The sequence below is a fragment of the Triturus cristatus genome, chromosome 5_2 (assembly GCF_964204655.1).
Source record: "Triturus cristatus chromosome 5_2, aTriCri1.1, whole genome shotgun sequence".
Taxonomy (NCBI): Eukaryota; Metazoa; Chordata; class Amphibia; order Caudata; family Salamandridae; genus Triturus; species Triturus cristatus.
In genome coordinates, this window is record NC_140588.1 from 415680779 (window position 1) to 415708106 (window position 27328).

At 42.1% G+C, this 27328-nt stretch overlaps 1 protein-coding gene and 1 long non-coding RNA gene across 2 annotated transcripts in view; both read left to right on the forward strand.

Annotated features, from left to right (window-relative positions):
- The window catches only part of RAB31 (RAB31, member RAS oncogene family), a 293231-nt gene that overhangs the window by 164879 nt on the left and 101024 nt on the right, over positions 1–27328 (forward strand). The window contains exon 3 of the mRNA XM_085607336.1: positions 22671–22752. Within this exon, the coding sequence (XP_085463462.1) occupies positions 22671–22752 (82 nt within the window). The remainder of the gene's footprint in view (positions 1–22670; positions 22753–27328) is intronic.
- LOC146823087 (uncharacterized) lies at positions 9866–10211 on the forward strand. Its single transcript, XR_014961876.1, has 3 exons — positions 9866–9897; positions 10007–10056; positions 10139–10211. It is a non-coding gene; the product is annotated as an uncharacterized LOC146823087 (long non-coding RNA).

A 27328-nucleotide genomic window follows, 5' to 3' on the forward strand; every position in this document is an offset into this window, starting at 1 on the left:
TAACTTTCCAGGGAGTATGTCCCTGGAAAGAGTAATGTGCATGCAGATTGCATGTTCTGGTTACCTTTACCTATTGAAGATCATTTTGACGTAGATATGAATGAATGTGAAGTGGCATTCATGTTGTAGGATATCAATTCACTGAGTTTTGAACATCCTGTGATTCAAAAAATGAGGTGAAAAGAGGAGATGGAGAAGGATTGGCAGTTGAATAATGTAATTCAGTTTATCAGGAATAGTTGGCCAGAGGAAAGGAAGATTCCTGGAGAGTTAATGGGTATTTCTAAAGGGCCGGAGGAGTTAGCTGTGGAAAATGGCATTCTAGTAAGAGGTGACAAATGTATACCTCCTTTAAATCTGGCGACGATCATTGTGGACGTTGCTTATGAATGACACTTGGGTATTTTAAGCACAAGGAGACCGGTCAGGGTAAATTTTTGGTGGCCAGGGATAGATATGTTTGTAGAACATCAAATAAAGGTGTGTGGTAAATGCGCCTCAAGTGACAAATCGGCAAAAGTGCTAACTCCTGATCCCCAACCTGTTGAGTTTCCTGAGGCACCATCGTGTAAATTGGGTTTGGATATTATTTGCCCATTTGCAGTGTTACCTAAACAGGAGGCATTTGGCATTGTTATGGTGGATTATTTGTCCAAATGGCCGGAAATTAAAATCGTGATGGATGTCACCTCAGAAAATGTTGTGGAGTTTTTGGATGATGTTTTCTGCAGGGAGGGGATTCCTCAAGAAGGGGTAACTGATAATGGACCACAGTTTGTTAGAACCTACACGGAAAGTTGTCTCGAAATGTTGTGCATAAACAAATTGCTGTGTTCCATCCTGAAGCGAATGGTCAAGTAGAAAGGTTCAACCGAATGGTAAAGGAAACTATTCCGTTGTCAGTGAAAGGGGGTTTGAATTGGAGGAAGGCATTATAGGTCATGTTGTTGGCATGCAGGACTTCACCTAATTCAGTGACTTCTGTGATCCCATTTGAATTATTGAGGGGACGGAAACCTAGCACGAAATTGGTTTGTGCTAGGTTTCCTCAACCAGAGTACTGGTGGTTGAGGAACAGGAAAAAAGGTTTTGATGATGTTGCTGATATGGATTTTAAGGAAGTCTGATGCAGAGTAGAGGAGCACAAGTTGAAAATGAAAAACAAATTAAGGAAAAGAAAAGTAGCTAGTAGCATGCAAAGTGTAAATATTGATGAAATAGTTCACCTCATGAAAGGGAAAACAGATGTCAAGGGGTTAGCATGTAGGTCGAATCCTACACGAGTCATTGAAGTTTTTAAGATTGCTGGCCAAGTGGAGTGTGGAAGCATCTGGAATCTCTCACTCGTGTGTCTCTGTTCAAAGGGGAGGAATTCCGTCATGCGAACGGATGGACAATGTCTCTCTGGATGTGGAAGAATCTTATTGTGTTAAAAACACAGGCTTGAATGGGAGTTCCTTTCCCAGGGAAGTAGTTGATGTTATGGGTGCACCTAGAAGCATGAAGCATGAGGACACGCCCCCAGGAGATTTCAAGATTATGTCTTGACGTAAAAATAAAAAAAAATAAGGGGTACAAGTGTGTTACATACTGTTATCATACACGAGCGTGTCATGGGGTGCGCCGCTTGTGTCTATTTCAATTAATGCTGTATCTTTAAGGAAGTGTACACGAGTGAAATGAGGATGTTGCACCCGTGTCTATTTTATGATACATGCTCTGCCGTTGTAACCGCATGTTGCGTGCTCGTTGGGATGTAGTCATTCAAAGGGTGTGTTGTGTATATATATGTGAGGTCTGGCGGTTGCTCAGCATCAGTTGGTTACATGCACTTTGTTAATACACATCTGCCGAAATAAACCCTGCCTGTGTGGAAAAGTACTTGTGTTTTCTGTGGGTGTTATTTCACGGAGTTCCTTTGGAGATTTGCAATAGTTGCTGTGGGGTAAGATTTATTTTGAGGAAGTAGTTCTGGTGTAGAAATGAGTTTTCTCTCTGTGTTAGTTAATGTTTAGATCTGGCGTTAGCCAAGACCTTTAGATTTTACAAAAATTAAACATATTCTTACTTATAGGGGCTTTCAGCCAGACTTCTTTATCCATTGGTCTGTGTGTCATTCACTTTTATCTTTCTCCCCCCATAGCAAACAGCATGGAGAATTGAATCCGTCCACTTCAACCACTGACTAATTTCACCGAGTGATCGCATTCAGCTCGCTCACATGGAGCACATCCATTCATAAATTAGTTCCCCTAAGTGCCAGGAACTACTATGGCCTTGTTTGCTTTTTGAGACCAAGAAATATTTTTGGCTTGTAGAAAATGTTTTTTTCCCTTTAGATTGATAAGAGCTTGGTAGCTTGCACAGCAATACAGTTTTTCAAAATCATGACAAAACAAGCATTGACATAGCCAAAATCTTGCAGCCAATGCCAGACCGATTGGCTTAGCCAGTGCTTGTTTGGTTCCCGGGTGGAGGTTCTGTCTTTCATTATGAAAGTAGCTGGAAGTCCTCAAAGCTGTAGAATGCTGGCCCTCCGTCTTTGACACATCCCAGTCTGCACCGTCAGACGTATATTCAAGTAGAGTCAAGATGATTTTTGTTAAAGTATGTTTTTTTCACAGAGAGACGGCTTTATTGAAGGCAGCAGTTGGAAATTAAGTTTTTCACGTCGTGCTAAGGCCTGGTCTGCTGTAGTGGTATTTACTCAGTAAGGGAAGGTTGTAAACAGTATCCCGAGCAGTCATCTGAGGACTATCTGAGCGCGGTACCGCCAAAATATCTTCCTCGCGAAGCAGCACAGCTGGAAGTCATCTAAGCATGACTAAGCAAAAAGAATGTATGCGACTAACTTATTTCTGTCGAGTTTTGGTAAATGCACTGAAGTCTTTATTGAGCTCTGTAATGCAGATGTCGAATAAGATGAGCACAGCAATGTCGTTGTCTGTATTCAAAGCACGTTCCACAAAGGCACACTCAGGTCATATTGTGAGATCGGAAAAAAGTTAACAATCTTACAAAATACATATTAAGCTTTCCAGTGTATGCTGAAGGAGACCACCTGACAAGAAGGCAGATTGGGAGCACTGACCAAAAATTCAGAGCAAACGGTTAAAATTCAGGACAAACATTCAGGAAAAAAGGTTAATTTGAGAAATACCTCTGGGGAGGTCGTTCATTTCTTATATATGACCGAAGCAAAAGTCAAAAAAGGTTTTTGTATAACACATAGGGGTATTAAAAAACACACACATATATCGGGGCATTAAAAAAGATGATAAAAGTAGCAAACATATAAACTCCAAGCAGAATTTAATAGCCAGTTCTATCCTTTACCATGAATTATAGTTCGAGAAGCACTACTCTGTTGCCGATCATGGACTTTGAGTTCACAGGGAGTAGCGCTACTAGTTTTCTTTGTTCTTTCTGAAGGTGCACTTTTTTCGGAGTTGGCGAACTTTACAAGTCTTTGTGTTGTATGCACGAGCGTGTCATGTGTCATGTCGCGCTCGTGTCATTATTTACTTTCATATACCTTGCTGTTGTACGAAACAGACACGATCGGGACGCATTGTGAAACGCTTATGTCTATTTCAGAAGATGCTTTCTTGGGGGGTTTGTGTGGGGTTGGCTCACGGAAGACGAGTGTACTTTTAAACCCTGGGGTGTAAATATATAGGTGGGGGGTGGATTGATGGCATTCAGTTACTGGACTTGTTCATGTGGACATGCTGTCGGCACAATAAACGTGGATGTGTTACTTGCATCCTGTTTGTAGTCTCATCTCTTCGTGTGCCTTGTAATCCTTCTCTTTATACTTTGTTTCCAGGAGAAGATGTATACCATAGGGTTCGGGGGTTGTGAGAGGTGTTGATGTGAGAGCACAATGGCGTGAAAGCGATGGGTGTGAGATATGAGTGTCAGAGTGCAGGGGCTGGACAGCGATGGTGTGGAGATAGTGTAGGGTGCCAGAGTGCCCTTATGTTGTCCAAGTGTTGAATGACCGAACATGTTTTTGCAGTATGACTGCCTGTGGTGAATGAGCACAGTGTGTGACCGAGTTGGGTGTGAGAGTGCTCACCATACCATGCAACATTTACAGCTGATTGTCTGTGTTGTCTCAGAACCACTGCGTGTGAGCTAGAGTTGGATGTGGGAATGCAGCTTTAAGTGTGTAACTTGCTCCTCTGCCCCGCCTGCAGACAATTACACCTAATCTGCTTGGGTAGACGAGATTGCATGTGTGTAGAGGGCAGTGAGAGTTGAGGGCTGACAGACAAGAGCTTCACGTGGACACTTTAGCATCACCAGCGGCTGTGCCTGCTACTCCTACCACCCAGCGGCAGCTCCTCCGCGAAGGCAGAGGAGCGTCGCCCCACTGCTCTCCGAGCAGTTCCAGAAGGACAAGTATGATAATGCAGTGTTATTATCATTTTATTTTTCCATCTGCAGTGACTCAGTTGGTTATGTGCAGGCGGAGCTGGCCTCCATGACGCCAGAGCACTGCAGCGGGAGGAGTGGTGGGCACACTCTGTAAGTGCGCATGACACTTTGGCCGGCCGTACTCCACCCAGGCTGCATTACAGCCTGTGTGGAGAACATGCTAAGGTTCCCACTGATGGTCTGAGTGCCGAACCACAGCGCTCAGACCAATCACAACGCTCCATTGCAGCATTGTTAATGGCTGTAGGGAGTCTGGGTGCTTCCTGCTGCCGGACTCGAGATGAAAAGGACAGAGGAGAGGCGACTGCCAGCTGGCCAGCCGTAGCCAGGTAAGTGTTTTAAAAAAAATCCTTTTTTCCCCAAAACCCACCGCCCCGCCTCACCACACCAGTCCGGTAGCAGCTGCTACTGCTACCTCCTGGGGGCAGGTGGTAGAGTGTGTCGTAGGACAGATAAGAGTAAGGGAAGGACACAGAAAGAGAGTCTGTTAAACAAGGGGGCGAGAAAGGGAACAAAGGAGGACGATCTGGACGGAGAAGAGTGTGAAACATGAGTCAGAATGTTGAAATAATGAGAATGAACAGGAAGAGAAGCGGAAAAGGAATGAGTATCGCCCTTATAGAGAACGGATGATGAAAGAGCAGAGAATCACAGAGGGAGGTGGGGCAGAGAAAAGAGTGAAAAAGATACTAACATATGCTGAGGTTGACAGAGAGAAGGCTGAAAAGAGAAAAAAAAGGTATGGAGGGCCTTGCAAAAAACGAGGTACAGGGAACAGAAAGGAGGAAGCATGTGGTAGAGAGAGCACCAGCGTGGACCAGCAAAAGTAGGTGACAGGAGGAAACAGAAAGAGAAAAGAGAAGGTGGAAGAGGAAGAGGTTGAAAAGGAAATGAACAGAGAGATTAGTTGAAGGTTCAGATTGTAACTTGCATGTGAGAGCTTTCAGTCCAAATAGCATACTTTGCCAAGGGAGCTGAGTGGGATAATGCACATGTTCTGATATTTGTGTCTTGGGGTCCTGTACACAGAATCTACTGGAAATGACGTTCCCAAGCTTTTTTAACTTTACAAAATAGTTACCATATGTTTGTTAAAAACAACCACTCCTGATTGGTTAATAGTGATCTTGAATTTCCTCAGGCTGAATCAGGAAGGAAAGGATCTCGAGAGGAAGGACAGACACATGCCTTCTCTCCAGGGTGCTCCTCACCTGAAAGAAATGTAAATGTGTACAACTAGTTAATCAGCAAATATAATAGCTACTGGGATCCATGTTTAGACTTTGTATAATACATTTTATAAACGTCTTTCCAATTATTGACTTATTCACAGTGCTTTCTGTCTGAGCTGGTACTTCATAGCACTACATTCATGACATTAGTCCGCAGTGTACCAAAACCAGACGGGATTCGTGACCCTTTGTTTAAACACACAAACATCTAAAGTGACCGCATTAACCAACTATGGTTTGATACTAGAAGAATGCATTTCCCACAGATTCCTTTTACTTGCATTTACAGCTCATTTAAGGTGTTGCATTATATTTAGGTGAAAGGCCAGCCAAATAGGTACCTAATAGTTTGTTCTTTTTAGCTGTGCCCCTGATCCCTAACCCCATTGCACACAGTTCCAATATATTTTTATGCTGGTCCTGCAGACGAAAAGGTGTGCTACATGCTACAGAAATGTAAGTCTTCTTCCAGGGAAGCAGCTGCAGGTGGGCCATGCCCTGTTCCTTTTTTTCTGGGCACTTCAAGGCCTTTTAAAGGTCTCATTTCTCATAATTATGGACAAAAGGTGGTCACCTATAAAAGGAATAATGATGGATAACGAATGTGAGTGAGGTCAGTGAAATGTATTCTAGGGTTGTGATGTTAGTGGGCAAGCATGCATTTATTTCTAAAGTTTTATATATAGCGCGAACAAGATCCCGAAGGATATTAGAGCGCTTTACAATAGGGTGGAAGGAAGGACATAAATGCAATATCGAAAACAAGTAATAATAAGAAACGAGAATGATTGCATAATTACAGGACAATTGAGTTACGGAGAGTGGTACAATAAACATGTATATAGCGGGCTGCGAAGGGGGGCACACAATGCTCTATTAAATGATGGTAGAATGGTTGTAGGATCAATGACTTCGAGCAGGTGAACCTAGCCCAATTAAGGTAAGAATTTATTAATTAGGAATCTTTTGGTTTCCAGTTTGAAAGCAGTCGTTGAGGAGATTCTGCGTACTTCCGGTGGAAGAGAGTTCCATATCTTTGGGGCAGCGCCGAAAAAGGCTCGGTGACACGTTCTGTTTTTGTGAAGGATGAGTGGTTTCAAGAGGAAAGTGTTAGCGCTACTTGAGGCTCTACCACCACAGGATAATTCAAGCTTTTGTGCTAGGTACCTAGAGTTTTGAAGTGAAGGGCTTTGTGCGCCAGAATGGCAATCTTTAACTGATTTTGAGCTTCGTTGGGCAACCATTTAAGAGATTTTAGGACTGGGATATGTGCTAATTTCTTTTGGTGCCTGTAACAAATCTAGCCGCTGCATTCAGTGATGCCCTTAGTGGAGCCAGGCTGTATTTGGGAAGGCCACAGAGCATAGCGCTGCCGTAGTCTAGCCTCAAAAAACAGCAATTGCGCCAATACTGCACTTTACTCAAAACAACTTCTCACAGAGTGTAATGACTGAAACACTAACACTGGTGACTCCTTTTTCTGTCAGATTTAATCATACATAATTCAAAATCAAATCAACATTTTACAATAATTGTACCACAAACCTAAAAACACATCTCATAGTGATGTACAAAATATTTTCACAACACATGTTTATTTTTGTGTATTTGAAACATTTAGACAACAGTGACCCAATACAGAACAAACACTCAATCATTCACTCATACCCAATCATCCAACTCAAAATATTTAGACACATTTTAAATTGACATAAATGATTAACACACAAATATAAAGACCATCAATATCAATGTTATTAATAGTTTGGACTCAGTTTATGCTCGTGGTTGATAGATTGGCCTTGAACAGAGGTCTACGCGTTTCAGATCCCTTTTCTTGGTGGGATCCTCATCAGGACCAGTATTAACTGAAAAAACGAAAAAAACGTTTTACCAAATGACCTAACCATTTATTTGCCTCTGCGCTCTACGATAATTCAAAACGCTTACCTGCACCTCAATGCGGTGCCAATCAGAGTTGGAAAACCTTCGGACCACACCTAAAACATACCAATTGGAATATATTCTTGTTACAAATGTCGTTATTTAGAACTAACAACAACCCTAATCTCAGGCTGATTGATTAGAATGTCAGTCAACTCGTCTTACTTGTATGTCCGTGAAAGTTTGTGGACCCGTACTCGGGCGTATTTCTCAAGTCTCTGACAAACAGGAGGATAGTTGCGGGGACGCGGTCATGTGAGAGCGTCTTCAATTCGCAAACTTCCCAGCTTTGGGGCGCCTTGTGCTTTTATTCAGTAAGTCGGGAAGGTGGACTCCAATCTTGCCACTTCTATTTGTCTCGACTATCAGAAAAAACAGTGAAAGAAAGCATTGAAGAAAAAATGTGTATATCGCCTCATATTCTTGCGCTCATAATAATTCAAGAGCGGCATGGCGAGCTTACTCGCCTCTTTTTAATGCGACCTCTGATTAGAGCATCTGGGCACCTCACCTTCGGTTGATTTTCATCCGACGTCGCCGCTACCTCGCTTCTTTCCGATGTTGTTCGTCTTTTCCGGTTTTGACTGAGTGCATGACGTGTATTATGCGCGCCTAATTGATCCTTCTGGGATATGTAGTTCAGTGAGACCTGTTTGTAGTCTGAATACGGAGCATCACTTCGACAAGTGCTATGAAAAACTTTATTGAATTGACACTTTCTTTGCATGGAGATGTTGTCGATACATACATCTTGTGTCTTTGTCTGGAGGTGCTTAATATATTGCAATAAGATGTAAATCGGACATCGACGCGAGCGTAAGCCAGAACTAACGACGTCGTTTGTTCTGACACGTATTATTAGGGAAATTGATTGACTAACGGTCAATTGCTTCATATTAAACACAATCCAAAGAGTTGGTCGGTTTTTTGTATATACAAATACATTTAGGAAGTGTATGATCTGCTGCGAACATCTTCAATAGATCCAGTTCTTTACACAGAAAAATATCTAGAGATTGTAGATTTCAGATAATTCGTTTAGTCCATCGACTGATGTATTGAATTTAATAATGAGCATTGCTTCCCGTCTCAATAATTTCGAGTCTCAGTCCCCTCCTCTAGCATCTTGTTCCACTTTGGAAATAATTGTCCATTTTAGATCTTTTTCAGTATGGTGATTGGCCGACCAATGGTTAACCAATGGTGCATTCAGGACATTTTTGCGTATTCCTGAATGCACCATTGGTTAACCATTGGTCGGCCAATCACCATACTGAAAAAGATCTAAAATGGACCATTATTTCCAAAGTGGAACAAGATGCTAGAGGAGGGGACTGGGACTCGAAATTATTGAGACGGGAAGCAATGCTCATTATTAAATTCAATACATCAGTCGATGGACTAAACGAATTATCTGAAATCTACAATCTCTAGATATTTTTCTGTGTAAAGAACTGGATCTATTGAAGACGTTCGCAGCAGATCATACACTTCCTAAATATATTTGTATATACAAAAAACCGACCAACTCTTTGGATTGTGTTTAATATGAAGTAATTGACCGTTAGTCAATCAATTTCCCTAATAATACGTGTCAGAACAAACGACGTCGTTAGTTCTGGCTTACGCTCGCGTCCATGTCCGATTTACATCTTATTGCAATATATTAAGCACCTCCAGACAAAGACACAAGATGTATGTATCGACAACATCTCCATGCAAAGAAAGTGTCAATTCAATAAAGTTTTTCATAGCACTTGTCGAAGTGATGCTCCGTATTCAGACTACAAACAGGTCTCACTGAACTACATATCCCAGAAGGATCAATTAGGCGCGCATAATACACGTCATGCACTCAGTCAAAACCGGAAAAGACGAACAACATCGGAAAGAAGCGAGGTAGCGGCGACGTCGGATGAAAATCAACCGAAGGTGAGGTGCCCAGATGCTCTAATCAGAGGTCGCATTAAAAAGAGGCGAGTAAACTCGCCATGCCGCTCTTGAATTATTATGAGCGCAAGAATATGAGGCGATATACACATTTTTTCTTCAATGCTTTCTTTCACTGTTTTTTCTGATAGTCGAGACAAATAGAAGTGGCAAGATTGGAGTCCACCTTCCCGACTTACTGAATAAAAGCACAAGGCGCCCCAAAGCTGTGAAGTTTGCGAATTGAAGACGCTCTCACATGACCGCGTCCCCGCAACTATCCTCCTGTTTGACAGAGACTTGAGAAATACGCCCGAGTACGGGTCCACAAACTTTCACGGACATACAAGTAAGACGAGTTGACTGACATTCTAATCAATCAGCCTGAGATTAGGGTTGTTGTTAGTTCTAAATAACGACATTTGTAACAAGAATATATTCCAATTGGTATGTTTGAGGTGTGGTCCGAAGGTTTTCCAACTCTGATTGGCACCGCATTGAGGTGCAGGTAAGCGTTTTGAATTATCGTACAGCGCAGAGGCAAATAAATGGTTAGGTCATTTGGTAAAACGTTTTTTTCGTTTTTTCAGTTAATACTGGTCCTGATGAGGATCCCACCAAGAAAAGGGATCTGAAACGCGTAGACCTCTGTTCAAGGCCAATCTATCAACCACGAGTATAAACTGAGTCCAAACTATTAATAACATTGATATTGATGGTCTTTATATTTGTGTGTTAATCATTTATGTCAATTTAAAATGTGTCTAAATATTTTGAGTTGGATGATTGGGTATGAGTGAATGATTGAGTTCTGTATTGGGTCACTGTTGTCTAAATGTTTCAAATACACAAAAATAAACATGTGTTGTGAAAATATTTTGTGCATCACTATGAGATGTGTTTTTAGGTTTGTGGTACAATTATTGTAAAATGTTGATTTGATTTTGAATTATGTATGATTAAATCTGACAGAAAAAGGAGTCACCAGTGTTAGTGTTTCAGTCATTACACTCTGTGAGAAGTTGTTTTGAGTAAAGTGCAGTATTGGCGCAATTGCTGTTTTTTGATATTATTAGGCTAGGCCTTGCTGCCAATCTAGCCAAGACCCGAGTTTGTTGTTTCCGGTTATTTAGCGGGTGCATGCCCGCGAGGTCGATTGTCGGTGAAAAGGATCACCCTAGAAGCAGTTGTCTAGTGTTGTGATTAGTGGGCAAGAAAGTGTAGCCCCCTTTTTCTCCACCAATCTAAAAAACTAGGTGTTTAGTTTGTTTTTGTGGTTTAGTGTGTTTTTTTGATTTAGATTGTAGTATTAGATTTACACGACCATGTCTGACCATGATACGTTCGCATACAGTGAAGAACATATAACAAAACTTATCAATGACCCTCCACTTTTTTCTTCTGTTTCTCTAAGTGCAACAGCAAAAATCACAAACGAATCCGACAAACTTATAAGATTAAAAAAGAAACAGATTAGAACCAATCTTCATGGCCATTTTTTAGTAGAACATCTTAGAGCTGGAACCATTCCAGGCGGACTACAGATACGCAATGTACCTGTGATCTTCACAGAAGATCCCATTTATAAAAAAGGCTATAGCCTGATTGAAACGAAATGCAGCAGAGACCTAATGGTTCTAACTGTAGAGACGGCACAAAGATTGTCCAAACAACAACTGGATGAGATAGCTGCCCTGGAAATGGATATTAAATCAAACCAACTAATCACAGAAGCTAAGTCACTTCTTGAAAAAGTTGATAAAGAGATTTTGGAATTCAAGGATTTTTCAATCAACCAAAAGAGCAACAAATTTGAAAAGGACAAGAAGAACTTCTCGCTAGAAAAGGCATATCCATATCTTCAAATAGACTTCTATTCTCGACCAGAAGCACGCAAGTATCTACCTGAATATCAAGGTAGATCAAGAAAGAATTTCATAACTTTTTCAGAAACATCGTCTTCATCAAGCGGCAGTGACACAGAGAATCCCAACAGTCATCCAGATTTCAACCGACGGGGCAATTACCAACAAAACTATCAACAACAGCCGTCTTTTTTAGGAAGAGGCCAACAAAAACCACGGGGCAGAATGAGATACAACAACCAGCCGTGGGAAATGTCAACAAGACGACACAACTACAAGAATTAAACAAATCACCAATTTATAACTTATCGGATAAAATCTTGACGGATGTCGAAATAAGCATCCTTGAAAAGGGTCTGTCATTTGTCCCCTCAAGAGACACAAACTTTATTCAAATAAAAACAGAAGTTATTGAATTTTGTCGAATTGCGTCTCATTACCTTCTTCAAAGAGAATCCAGCTATAAACCAGGCTGAAACAACAGGACTTCGTAACAAATCCATTTTTTGCCCTCCAACAAGTAAAGTACCCAAGGAGGTCATTATGTTTGAGAAAGTAGTGCTATCTGCCATTGCAGAGGTTGAAAAAAAGCGGAAAAGAAACATAAAAGCTAACATTACAAAAATACAAAAGGAGGCATTGATCGAGTTAAAAAACGACCCTTCCATAACAATCAAGCAAGCCGACAAAGGCGGATTAATTGTAATCTGGGGCACAGACCGCCATACAGCAGAAGCAAACAAACAACTCAGCAATGAATGCTGCTATAGAAAGATAACACACGATCCCACTTGCGAGCTTCAGGGCAAATTATTCAATATTCTGCAAAAAGGTTTTGACCAAGGCTTCCTGGGCAAAAAAGAACATGACTTTTTAAGAAACAAACACCCTCGCATCCCAATATTCTATGTACTACCTAAGGTACATAAAGACCAATCTTCCCCCCCCCGGGAAGACCAATAGTCTCGGGCTGTGAATCTCTGTTGGAACCAATTTCTAAGTTCGTCGACTTCTTCCTCAAACCATTTATCCAAGAGGTAAAATCATTCTTGCAAGATACAACAGATTTCCTAAAGAAATTGGAGAAGATGGATTTTGAAGTAGTAAATAATTTTTTGGTCACACTAGACGTTGTGTCATTGTACACAGAGATATCACAGGATGAGGGCCTAGCTGTATTGGAGAGTCTTCTTAACAGCAGACCTAAACCAGAAAGAGTGCCCACACAATTCATCATGGAATTAGCCACCTTTGCACTTAAAAACAACTACTTTAGCTTCAACAATGAATTCTTTTTCCAAATAAAGGGCGTGGCAATGGGTTGTCCCTTCGCCCCTGAATTAGCAGTTCTCTTTATGTCAAAGTACGAAGAGACCTTTGTTTATGACAACAATCCCTTTGCCGACAGAATTGGCAGCTGGGTCCGATACATAGATGATGTTTTTATGATTTGGACCGGTGAGGAAGACCAACTACAGCCTTTTGTCAACTGGCTCAACAACAGAACAGTGGACATTAAATTCAGTCTGAACTATTCAAGATCTAAAATGTCATTTTTGGACGTTGAAGTTTATGTCACCTGAGGGGCACTAGCAACAACACTATTTAAAAAGAAGACAGACAGGAACAAAGCGTTACACTTTTCCAGCAATCATCCAAGGAGTCTTAAAGAGAATTTGCCCTATGGGCAATTCTTGCGAATAAGACGGAACTGCACATTCAAGGATGAATATTTTGCCCATGCTGAGCTGCTTAAAAATAATCTCCTAGATCGAGGATACCCCAAAAAGCTTCTCAAAAGGGCAATCAAGAGAGCATGGTGGACTCCACGCGATTCACTACTCGAGAGAAAAGTCAAAAACAAAACAAACAGAATCGTCTGTGTGTCAACTTTCTGCCCCACATCTAACTGGCTCAAAAAAACAATAAATCAAAATTGGCATCTGGTGAAAAACTTGGACCCAACCCTTAAAGCGGTCCCTCTATTTGCTTTTAAAAAGGATAAAAGCATTGCCAATCAGATTGTGCGAGCAGCCCTTCCAAAACCAAAAAATGTGACAATCAGAAGCCTTTTTAACTTACCACCGATACAAGGACATCATAAATGTGGTACTTGTGTGTGCTGTGAGTCTACCATTGAAGGAGAGCTCTTCACACACAAAGGAATCCATTGGAAACACGCCACATTTACAAATTGTAAATCAAAGTATGTAGCGTATGGGATATTGTGCCCATGTAACAAGCTTTATATTGGCAAGACAAATCAAGAGATCAGGTCTAGAATCCAGCAACACAAATCGAGAATACGCAAAAATGTCCTGAATGCACCATTGGTTAACCATTGGTCGGCCAATCACCATACTGAAAAAGATCTAAAGTGGACCATTATTTCCAAAGTGGAACAAGATGCTAGAGGAGGGGACTGGGACTCGAAATTATTGAGACGGGAAGCAATGCTCATTATTAAATTCAATACATCAGTCGATGGACTAAACGAATTATCTGAAATCTACAATCTCTAGATATTTTTCTGTGTAAAGAACTGGATCTATTGAAGACGTTCGCAGCAGATCATACACTTCCTAAATGTATTTGTATATACAAAAAACCGACCAACTCTTTGGATTGTGTTTAATATGAAGTAATTGACCGTTAGTCAATCAATTTCCCTAATAATACGTGTCAGAACAAACGACGTCGTTAGTTCTGGCTTACGCTCGCGTCCATGTCCGATTTACATCTTATTGCAATATATTAAGCACCTCCAGACAAAGACACAAGATGTATGTATCGACACCATCTCCATGCAAAGAAAGTGTCAATTCAATAAAGTTTTTCATAGCACTTGTCGAAGTGATGCTCCGTATTCAGACTACAAACAGGTCTCACTGAACTACATATCCCAGAAGGATCAATTAGGCGCGCATAATACACGTCATGCACTCAGTCAAAACCGGAAAAGACGAACAACATCGGAAAGAAGCGAGGTAGCGGCGACGTCGGATGAAAATCAACCGAAGGTGAGGTGCCCAGATGCTCTAATCAGAGGTCGCATTAAAAAGAGGCGAGTAAGCTCGCCATGCCGCTCTTGAATTATTATGAGCGCAAGAATATGAGGCGATATACACATTTTTTCTTCAATGCTTTCTTTCACTGTTTTTTCTGATAGTCGAGACAAATAGAAGTGGCAAGATTGGAGTCCACCTTCCCGACTTACTGAATAAAAGCACAAGGCGCCCCAAAGCTGGGAAGTTTGCGAATTGAAGACGCTCTCACATGACCGCGTCCCCGCAACTATCCTCCTGTTTGACAGAGACTTGAGAAATACGCCCGAGTACGGGTCCACAAACTTTCACGGACATACAAGTAAGACGAGTTGACTGACATTCTAATCAATCAGCCTGAGATTAGGGTTGTTAGTTCTAAATAACGACATTTGTAACAAGAATATATTCCAATTGGTATGTTTTAGGTGTGGTCCGAAGGTTTTCCAACTCTGATTGGCACCGCATTGAGGTGCAGGTAAGCGTTTTGAATTATCGTAGAGCGCAGAGGCAAATAAATGGTTAGGTCATTTGGTAAAACGTTTTTTTCGTTTTTTCAGTTAATACTGGTCCTGATGAGGATCCCACCAAGAAAAGGAATCTGAAACGCGTAGACCTCTGTTCAAGGCCAATCTATCAACCACGAGTATAAACTGAGTCCAAACTATTAATAACATTGATATTGATGGTCTTTATATTTGTGTGTTAATCATTTATGTCAATTTAAAATGTGTCTAAATATTTTGAGTTGGATGATTGGGTATGAGTGAATGATTGAGTGTTTGTTCTGTATTGGGTCACTGTTGTCTAAATGTTTCAAATACACAAAAATAAACATGTGTTGTGAAAATATTTTGTGCATCACTATGAGATGTGTTTTTAGGTTTGTGGTACAATTATTGTAAAATGTTGATTTGATTTTGAATTATGTATGATTAAATCTGACAGAAAAAGGAGTCACCAGTGTTAGTGTTTCAGTCATTACACTCTGTGAGAAGTTGTTTTGAGTAAAGTGCAGTATTGGCGCAATTGCTGTTTTTTGATATTATTAGGCTGGGCCTTGCTGCCAATCTAGCCAAGACCCAAGTTTGTTGTTTCCGGGTAGTCTAGCCTCGGCAAGACAAGCGCTTGGACCACCTGCTTGAAATCAGTTTGTGGAAGGAATGGTTTGATGTTTCTAAGTGTCCTCATCAAGTGGTTAGCTTCCTTACACACATTGCTGATATGATTTTTCATATTCAGATGCTTGTCCAGGGTGATTCCGAGAGGTTTGGCTGAGTCTATGATGAGAGCGGTGCAGTTGAAAGCAGTGGGGTGATTCAGCCAAAGGTCTGGCTTGGGGATGTGGTTCGGAGGAGAGATGAGCAGGAATTCAGTTTTGGAGGTGTTGAGCAGGAGATGATTCTCAGTTAACCAATTTTGAGTAGAAGTTAGGGTAGTGTTGAGTGAGATGATGTTATCCGGGAATGAGATTTTCAAATAGAGTAGCGTATCGTCCGCATGCATATGGAAGAGAATGTTTGTGGAATTTAGTGAATTAGCTAATGGTTCAAAGAAAAAGTTGAAGAGGATAGGAGATAGGGCGGACCCTTGGGGACACCCATGAGTACTGGAGAGGGCTGGGAGAGAGAGTGGTTTGCCTTGACTCTTTGTGATCTGTGGCGGAGGAAGGACGAGAACCATTGACCAGAGAAACCCATCCTATTCTTCAAAATGGCTAGGAGGTTGTCGTCGTTAACCGTGTCAAGCATTTGTAAAATGTCATCCATAACGTGAGTGAGAGCCGATTCAGTGCTGTGCCCCTTCCGAAAGCCGGATTGATGCTGGTCTAAGAGTTCGAAATTCTCTATGTGAGCACAAAGTTGGGACTGTACACATTTTTCTAGGAGTTTGTCTAGGGTAGGGATGTTAGAGATATGGCGGAAGTTATTGAGGTCAGTTTTGTCAGCGTTCGTTTCTTTTAGTATAGGTGATACCTGAGCTGCTTTTAGGCAGTCAAGGATCGTGACTTGTGACAGAGAAGCTTTACCAATCCTTGTCCAGGTGGGGATGAGTACATTCTTGATTTCTTTGAAGATGGCCGGGCGAAACCAGTCACTGAAGTGGTTAGATGGGTTGATGTTCTGAAGAATCTTGTTGATGTGCCCCATGACACATTGTTCTTGGTGTTCAGGCTGATAGGATTGCGCTTTTCTAAGAGGTCAAGGGGTGGTGCTGACCTGTAGGATGGTAGTAGAGCAATCTTCGAGGCGAGGTCAATGGTGATAAGTCTTGATTTCTCAATGAGGAAAGCAGCAAGCTTGTCGCATGAGGGTGGGCTGCCTCCAGAGTCGTGGTGGTTTGGACCTACAACTGATTGCTGTTTGACCAATTCGAAAAGTTTCTTGGGGCGGTTAGCAGCTTGATCAAGTTGGTGTCTGAAGTAGTCTGCATTAGCGCTCTTGATTTGTTTGTTGTAGAGGCTCCTAACATCTCTGAGGAGTTTTAGTTGGTCCGAGGAGGATTTGGATCTCAAGGAACGTTCAGCTGCCCTAAGATTACGGTGTTCCATGTTTAAATTGTCGTTATACCATGGTTTGGATATTTTTGTTGAGGCATTTTTTTGTTGGAGTGGTGCAATGTCATCCATGATGTTGGAGATGGTCTAGTTGTAGGAGTCGGTGAGTGACTGAACCTCAACCAAGTCGGCTTGGGAGGAGAGGGCAGATTTACAGTGGGCTGCTAGTTCATCTGACTTTATTGATCTGAGGTCCCTTTTCCAGATCTTTGATTTCGTTGGTTGAACCTTCCTCATCGACACCTCCCTGTTAATATAAAAGAGGATGCACTGGTGGTCGGACCAATCGCAAGGGGTAATGGAATTCAATGAGATGGTCTGCCCTTTCGAAATAATGAGGTCTTGAGTTTCTCCTTTGTTATGAGTTGGTTGGTAAGAGTGCTGAATCAGTTCTTGATCATTTAAGAATGATTTAAGGCAAGATACAGCGTGGTCGTTAGGGTTAGACCAGTGAAGGTTGAAATCACCGAGGAAGATTTGGGACACGCCTGAGTCGACATTGCTAGAAATGATTTCCATTAGTTGCTCGATGAAGGGGAGATTGTCTCCCGGGGGGTGATAGAAAGTGTGAAGTTTGCAAACCAGCAGGTTATTACTTGAGATGCTGAGACAAAGGTATAACACAGGAGGAAGGCATAGAGGACTCCAAGTGAGAAGTCGAGAGTGTCTTCCTATGAATACAGGCTAGGCCACACCTCAGCTTCCGAGCTCTGTCTAGCATAAGTATGTCGTACTAGGAGGTCTAAGATAGGAGTGGAGGCAGGATTTAGCCAAGTTTCTGTGAGGATAATAATGTCTAAATCATTGTGTTGGATGAGGTCGAAGATATCGGAGGTGTGTTTGCTGGCTGATCTGCAATTGAGTAACATACATTTAAGTTGTAACGGATTAAGGGGGGAGAGAGTCTGGATGACGTTCACTCTAGTGAGGTTGTCTTTATTGATGATTTTAGGATTGCAAGGAGGTTCTCTGTTAGGGTTAGAATGGATGGTTTGTATTTGTCTCAGTGTAATAATGTTGGAGTTGGACCTAGTAGAGTAAGAGTTATAAAGGTCATTGAGATCATTGGACGCCAAGTAGGTCTCGAATCTTCTTGGGTGGGAGGGGGCACTAGGTAGGGGTATGGTTTTCGAGACGGAGGGGGCTAAAAGCTGGCCCATGCGATCTCTAGCCCTAGGGGAGGCACTGGGCGGATTCGCAGAGGTGAGGAAAGAGCTGATCACAGGGGAAAGATCATTTGAGAGGGCTTTCAGGTCATGTAGTTCAGTAGTGAGAAGGTGCACCTGGAGAGATATATCATCCAGGCTTGCAATCAAGTCTGGGTGTTGGGAGAGTGCTAAAGGGAGTGTTGGGAAAGCGAGCGGGGAAGGGGGGGCCTCGTAGTAAACCCTTGGGGTCCACGGTGATGGTGAATAGCTCCTGGGGAGGGGGTTGATCTTTTGGGACTAGCGGAGTTCCATGGGTTTTGGATATCGAAGTTGGAGCATTAGCATGGGTGGAATGACCATTGAGAATGGTGTATCCATGTAACCATGCATGTGTATGTACTTATGCACATGGCTACGCGGAAATCCATGGCAGTAGATGGGCGACTGTGTGTACAAGCCTGCATCTTACTGAATGAATTAACAAATGAATGAGGCCCTCTCTTTGTGCACAACCAGCTTCGGCCACATAGCCAGGTGAGAGGTGTCATACTTTAGGGGTGTAAGATAAGCTGGTGAGGAGCCTTTTATTATGTTAATTTTATGGAAATTATTGGAGCGCCTGAGACTCCCGTAGCACACATTCATGGGCTTTAGGTTGCATGGGGGCCCGATGAAGGGTCTGCACCCCGGGGGCCTCAGGAGCCTGCGTTACGTACCTGCAACACTCGTTAGTTAGGAGAAGTACAAAGTGGAATTCTCCTGTCTTACATTTTTCAATTGGGAGAGTAAAGGAATTGGTGAGTGTTTCAATCTGGGCCTGGAATAGACATACTGGGCTCAATGGAGATGTTATTGAAGCAAACACTGGACGTCAGCCAGTTCAAAATTCCTGATGCAGCTCCCAACCTGCTCGTCCTACTTCAAATCCAATTCAATCCAATCTATGAAAGGCTTTTATACAATGCAGTTCAGTTTGGCTTATTATTTTCCTCTTTGTGCACTTAAATATCACAAAAGAGTTAGCTATTAGAGTAAGGAAAGCTTATTCTGGCAGCAAATCCTTTTGGACTGCACTTCACACATGTGGAACCCTGTACTCCCATTGACCCATCCTCAAGCCATTGACGATAAACCACCGTTCACTGCAACTCAATGTGACACAATCAAATACAACATAAAATACTCAGATTGCCCTTACATCCCAACACCCTGCACGCCAGATGAGCCCGCCAGGATACAGGCAGCTGAGCTTTGGTGCATCCAGGACCACTAATGTATTTCAAAACAATCCGAAAAGTGTTGACTGCATTACCGTGGGTGCAGTGATGCTCTGTTCGATGCAACAAGCGAAGAGCAGCAGAATGATCAAATAAGAGTGATGCTTGAAAAGGAGAAATACGGTGGTCTGACGTATCATGGGAGAACATGTACATTTCTGATGCCCACATCAAAGATAATCTGAGCAAGTCTTAACAGACACTGTTTGAAAATCTGAGTTAGTCTCAAGAAGTAGTGAGATATTATGATATTGCAGCCATAAATTGTGTCCAGGAAGTAAGGTGCTTCCTGGGAATCACCACCTACTTTGTGCAGCTCCATCTGAACCTGGTAACCCTCACAGAGCCCCTCAGAGCATCACTGTGTAGCTGAATAGAGTGCAGAATGGCATTGCAAAAACAGGAGGTATTCCCGGCCATCACAACTTTGCTGATGGCTGTTTTGACCACAGACCTCTTTGGCTCGAAGAGGGGCACTCAACTCTAAGTCCATGCCATCCCTGCGAGCTAGGGCTGTCCAACAGCAGGAAACCAACGGTGGAGCCCACTTTCCATTACTTATGGGCTATCACCCCCACAAAACAAAGTATTATAAGAGTTACGTTCTGTTTGGGTGTCAACGCCTTCATCTGTATGTGCAGGATCCCTTATGCAAGATGGAAACACACCTCAAGCTACTTACTCAAGCCGCCTCTTCTGTGGATCTTGCAGCTGTAGAAATAAAGCGATAGTGTGTCCTGGCAAGGGACATGCGACTCAGCACACCACCCACCCCATCAGCCGAGACCTACTATCCCTGCAAGTTCAAAGAGGCAGTCAAAGAACAGGGCATTTCTACCATCAACTGGACCTGGAGGCAGTTATATAGCGCTGACGCAGCCAAAGCGCTTTCAGGGAAAGGAAGGGTCATAGGTGGATACAGATAAATGGGTACATTTTGGCAGAATTATGAAAAATAGTAGTAGTTGGCACTGGAGCTATAGCAGTAACCTCTGGCACAACCCACGCGCATGTCAGAAATGATGAGGGTTCATAAATCCTACAATATCGTCTTCAGTACACAGCAGTGTACAGAGAGGTGCCGGAAGCGAGTTCCAGCTGGAGGAGTCCTGCATGAAAGTTCTGTTCTCTGAAAAGTTTGTATCTTGCCCAGATATAAATATTGTTATTTATCTCAGACATCTGGCCGTCTGGCATGATGTCAACAGTTTAGCGAGGTATATGGCTGCATGACCATCGAAGGCTGTGTTGTGTGCACAAGGGATGAGACCCTGGATTCGGCCCTCTGATTGGGTGGGAGCCAATGAGAGGCATCAGTCCTGGCGAAAGATGGCCAGTGTTCTTCAAACGTCTTATGAAACATTTTCATAATATTGTGCTCCTCGAAGTTCATCCCTTGTCTTTGGAGACTCACATAATAACATAAACAATTGTTGGGGAAAGTATAAAGGCAACAAAATAGTGGAGTTGGAAAATGTTGTGTTGATTGCATACATTACTTGTGCGTATTTAGGGAAATGGACCTATACTGATTCACAATTGTTTAGTAATGTCATTCATGTACACAGAGAACAACAAACACGTGATGGGTGGAGTGAATTAATCTGCCACTTGCTAAATCCTCGGGTTGCATTTTTGTTGATCATTTTCTTGACCCTCTTGCCATGTCAGACAGAAGCCAGCCATTTATAAGTCAGCCTTGCTTCTACCCAGTAAGGCCAGTCCAGCCTGAACTTTCTGGTCACTCCCCTTTGAACAGGAATACAGGCAAGCTCAGACGTGTTTCAGCCTGGTTGGTCCTTGTCAGTGAGGTGCATCTTGAGCCCTGTGTACAGTGTGATACCAAAGGGGATGATGGACGGAGCGTTTGAGCAAATCAAACACTCGCCCCCAGTCAACTGATCTGGGTTTAATCCATCATCATTCTTTAGCTCACTCCACCACCCCAGTTCAGAAATGGCCATATGCAAATCAGTCTGACCCTGTGCCTCATGGGAACAGTCCAGCCCGAACTGCCAAGCCATGTCTTCCCTCGCCCGGAAACAAGCATCCTGGGACCGGTTTCGGGTTCATAACCCTCATCAGCCAAGCTATCTTGAATCCAGTGGCAGAGTGAGCAAGGGACCCACGTCTGGGCATACCCTGCCAACTTAGGGCGAACAAAGCGATACCAAAGGGGATGATGGTCCTGGGCTCACTGTGCCACTGGAATCAAGCTATCCTGTCTGAAGAGGGGTGAAACCCTGAAATCGGTCCTAGGATGCTTGTTTCCGGTCCAGGGAGGACCTGGCTTGGCAGTTCGGGCTGGTCTGTTCCCATGAAGCACAGGGTCAAGACTGATTTGCATATGGCCAGATCTAAACTGGGGTGGCATGGTGAGCAAAAGAATGATGGATTTAACCCAGATCTTTTGACTGGGGGTGAATGTTTTGATTTGTTCTGCATTCCGTCCATCAATTGTGTGTCTTTTGCTGTGTACAGTGAGCACAGGTGCCAGGTCAAGGCATATCCTTCCCATCTAGGGCAATTAATAGAGAAAAACAAATGAGTGACTGATTGAATTCTTGACATTCTTAGTCACTGCTAAATAGCCAAGGCCACATTCCAGTGCCTAATCTTATTTGCCCATCTTAGACAAGAACCAGCCATATTCAAATCCGCCTTGGTCCTGTTCCAATAGGAACCATCTACCACACACTGCCAGGACAGTTTCCTCTAACTGGAACACAAGCTACCCCAGACTGGTTTCAATGTGTTTTGACCTCATCAGTGAGGTGCGTATTACATCGTAGGGCACAGTGAACGGGGGACCCAGTCTGTACATACCCGTGCACTTATGGTTGGTCTCTGCCTAAAGTGGCACAGTGGTTGACAAACAATGGACTAGAATCCTTTCCATCACTTTGTTGTTTTTTGCATTGTTTACCCAGGTGCATAATTAACCATAAATCCATTACACCTGAGTTACGTAGATATTCATTGTAATTGGTAATGCATTGTAAACTATGCACGTTTGTACACCTAAAACAGGCGTAATTTCCATGTTTACTCCTGTGTGAATTGCACACTATTTCATTTCTACCATATCTCATTTTACAGAGCTCGGTAAAACGTTATCACCCACTCTTTCAGGGGAATTTGAATGTACTTGCAGATGGTAGTTTTGAAATTGCAATTTTTTTGAACCCATAAAAATCTGATTAATCATTGAATATTGTTTCTCAATTTCAGCGCATCCTTTATGACGAAAACGGTGCCTTGTGGTAATGAACTTCATAAGTTTCTCATCTGGGACACTGCTGGCCAAGAGCGTGTAAGTATGCCACAGTGGCCTTCATTCACTTCTGCTTTGGGACAAAAACCACCATTAAAAGACGAAAATGATCCCTGGTTCAGTATACAGATTTGCCAAACCGCAATGCTGCTTTATTCTACCATTCTATGAGAATTTCCACTTTTAAAATCCCCCAGTCTGCCCCTGAAAGAGGAAGAGTTACTTAATGCTATGATTTTCTGGCCCAGAATGTTCTCACGCTTGTTGTTGACAGCTGTTTAAAGCATGGCTGCTTTTCCTCATTATTACCACCTGCTGGGGACTGGACAAAGCTAAGTAGAATATATCCACTTAACCATTCATTTTACTGCGACATCTATGTCTTGCCTTTTCTTTTCAGTTCTTACAGTTTGAATTATTTTGCAAGTGCAGAAAGACAATTATGTATGTAGTATTTGTAAAGTGCCATAAGGTACTGGAGTGCTATTCAGGGTCAAATGCAAAGATAAGGTAAGCAGGTGATTGCAGTTGTGACGGGTTTGAGAGGGGAAGTGGACTCTTGCTGTGCTTTGTGATGGTGATGTCTTTAAAGAGGTGTGTCTTGAGCTCTTTCTCACTTGGAGCAGAGTTGGTGTCGTCGTACCAGCTCCTGGATGTATTGTTAGGCCACATGCTTTAATTTCTTTTCTGTTAAATTTTGGATGTCATCACCTGCTCTCTGATCGTGTCCTGCCTGTACCAAGAGCCACTAGAGATAGTTAGCTCCACGGCCAGCTAGGTTGAGATGCTGCTTGTGCACACTGCACTGCACCAACTCAGCTTCACACAGAATGCACAAAAACACACATAAGGACCAATTCACAAAGGTAAACTTACATGTGAGCAAATCTACATGTATACGTTTACACTTACACCATTGAGTAACTTTACTACTTTTGGGCTATTTACTATTTACAAGTATAAAGTTACTCAAAGGTGTAGGCTTGCATGCCCTCACGCCCTTAATTCAGGGGATGGAGCCTGATTTATGACTGTAAAGGTACTATTCTGGGGTGGAGAGCTCCCTGTGGTAAATAGTACTGTTATTTAATTTTACATATTTATTTTAAATATAGAATGATATCAAAAAGTTAAAACCGTATTAACTTAATTTTAAATTTAAATGAATTATGATGAATATGTTAAATTTGAAACAACATTATTTTTCTACAGTTTAACTTAAAGAATTCCCACCTAAAGTAAAAAAATATATATTTTGGAAATAATTAACAGACATTTATTATTTAAAAAAATAATGCTACATTCATTTTTATATTGTAAAATATATGAATAATGATCTATTTTTAGAAAATGGTTTTAACTTTACATAAATGCGATACAATTTTACCACATTTTCAATAATGTAATTTATTTTACCATTAGGTCCTATGTTTTTTTTTTTTTAAAGTTCGTACCTCTGTTATTTTCTATAGTAGGTTGTTACAGTAGGTGTGAATGGCCATGGGTGGGGCTGGACTTACATCAGCTTTGAGCTGGAGTACATTTACGGATGTACGACGTAACAACGCGTGTCTTTACAACGCGTGCAGTTACATCGCGGTTTTTACAACGAACGCGATGTAACTACGCAATGCCATTACAACGCAAGTCTTTACATCGACTTGCGCTAGATGGCGTGCTAACATTAGAAAAGCGTAATTTACTATTCCAACTCCAGTCCACTTAACAGTAGGGAAGGTGTTGGGATAGTAAACTACACTATTTGTAATGTTAGCACGCCATCTAGCGCAAGTCGATGTAAAGACTTGCGTTGTAATGGCATCGCGTGGTTACATCACGTTCGTTGTAAAAGTTTCGTTGTAATGGTAGTGCGTTGTCAACGTTTCGTTGTAAAGGTTGTTTACCACATTTACACCTCTTGTGGGTCCTTTTCAGCTGCATTAACTATAGAAGGGCAATTTGAGAACAGGAAGGGGCATGCTATTATGTGGTTGAGTACATGCTCCAGCCTAAACCAATCCGTAACCCTGCCTTAACATCTGCTTAGTCCCCATTTTTCAGCCACTCCTGCATTTCCTTCCACATTTACTCCTAAAACATACACTTATGTGTGTGGAGATCTTCAGTCAGGACCAATATCTCCACACATAAAAGATAGGAGAGGCGGAGAGCTCTGCACGTAGGTATGTAAATAAAATATTTTAGTACGTTAGTAGTACTGTTGTAGTACTACGAAATGTCTTACAAAATGCACATGTTACACCCACGGCAGTGAGAGAGCCACCTATACCTTTAAATGGCTAAATCTACCAGATAACTCCATATCACCAGCGACGTCATGTTTCAGGCCATGACTCTCATGTATCGTAAAAAATCATTATGGGAGCTGTAGTGCTGATACTCTGTATTCTGACAATTGCAGCGATTTGTGGAAGGAAGAAACAGCTATCAGGTAACATTTTTGGGCAGAATACTTTTAAGAGTCCCTGAAAGGCCTCTAAGTATGTTTAAGGCTCAATGGTTGGTATCAATGTGAAGAAAGAGCACCCCTTATCATCTTTTCTTACTGTGCATGAACTTCGTGCTTGAAGTGGATGCACTGAGGAGGGTTTTTATTTTATCGTCCATTGCTCAATCATTCATCAGGAAACAACAGACAATCAAGGTGATGAGCCTGTCATTCAGAGCCTGGAGTTTACCAACAAACACCCCTTTGCATGTCTTCCCCTACAAAAACAAATGGACATTCACAGCCTTTCTTCTTCTTCTTTTCAAATATCACTTCATACTGCAGTGTTGATGTGCTCTACGCAACAGGTGCTACTATTACCCAGTTCAGTGGTATTCAATTTACTGACTTCGTAAAATGAAAGACTGTAATTGTCTTGCTGATGTTCAAACATGTGACCTCCAGGCCACGTCACATGTCGTCAGTTAGCCACATATTTCAAAAGGGGAGCAGAACAGGGCCGGTAAACCAGGACACCTTCCACTCAATAATGTCAACATGCCATGGCGTGGATACATATGACACATAAAAGCTCAAATTGTAAGGGAAAGTTGCACCATTTCTTTCTCGGTGGGACAGGATTTGTTATCTAGTCATACAACCCCATATGTGTAATTTTAATATATAAAACCAATCAATACAGGCCGGAAACCCGCAAAACTTTGACAAATATACTGGTCTAAAAAAGTGAAGTGAGCCAAGGAAGCGCCTCACGTAAGCAACACCATGGGAGCTACTGCTAGGTACTCACCAGTTAGTTCACTGTGCCATCATTAGCACTTTCCTGACACAAACGGAAACATAACCAAACTCCCAAATATGTGTAGTTTGAAAAAACAACCTGTATCTAAATAAAGTGATATCAAACCAAAAAGTAAGAACCTGGCACTAATTGTATGTTGAGTGACGACTTTTCAGCAGAAGAAAAGGTAATAAATAAGAGCTTCATTGGCAGACATTGAAAAGTCTACTGAGTGCTGCTGGGGAGTCTGCTTGGGTGTCTGACCTGCTGGTCTCGTGCTGCAAGTCAAAGCACAGGATCAGAGTACTGGAGAGAGACAGAAAGGCTTTGTGGGAGTTAAGAAAAAACACACTGTATAGTTATGCAAGAGTTGAGATAAGTGAAGTGATGAGCATCAACGGCATTTAATTCTTAGCCACTTGTAGCTCCCTGTCCGATCTAAGTTATACATTGTCTAAACCATTTGCATTCTATAATTAGTGTGGTTTACAGCCCATTTTATAATTCTAGAAAATTATTTTATCATACGACTTAGGCCCCCATGACTAGTGTCTTGTAACAATCCCTGTCATTTCCCTCCTGTGGAATTAGAGCTACAGGTGGTCCTGGTAACTCCGGGAGCGGGAGATAACGCTACTCGTAGTGAAGTCGGTAATCAGTGTGCCCTTTGAACTTTCACTTTGTTCCTTCCAGTGCATCTTTAACAGGTAGCTGAATTAGGGTGACCAGATTCTCAAAACAAAAAAACGGGGACAGGTCATAGACATAGAAGTAGGACTACGGTTTGCAGTAACCATCGACATAAGTAGGACTATTTGACAGCTGTCATAGACATAGAAAAAAGGACTACAATGACAGCTTCCTCCACAGAACGAGATGAAGCATTACAGACAACAAATCCGCGGTCGTTTATTGGCACTCCTCTCCTTTACACAGCAGCATTAGTACTTTTTATTACATTTACACTTTTAAGGATTATAGCATATATTTGCCAAAAATCAATAAAACATCACAGGCTAGCAAACGCCAGATTTACTAGCTTTATCAATGCTCATTTCTATAGCTGCGCGTCAGCACCACGTAAAGTACAACTCACCAATGTTGCTTCGTTGCTCATGACAGAAAAGCATGGGAGGTAAACTGCGGAATGCTAAATTGCCAAATGGCAGCCTTGGACCAATGTTAAAAAAAAACACTTCTCTCCAGGTATTACTGCCTTAGGGTCTTAAGGGTGGCAAAGGCTGGCCGACCACACAGTCCTCCCACATTTGCGTGGTCACTGCTGGGATGTCATGTTACCTTACTGGGATATGTATAGTGCACTCTAGCCATTGGTATCATCTCATAGTGCAATAGTGTGAAGA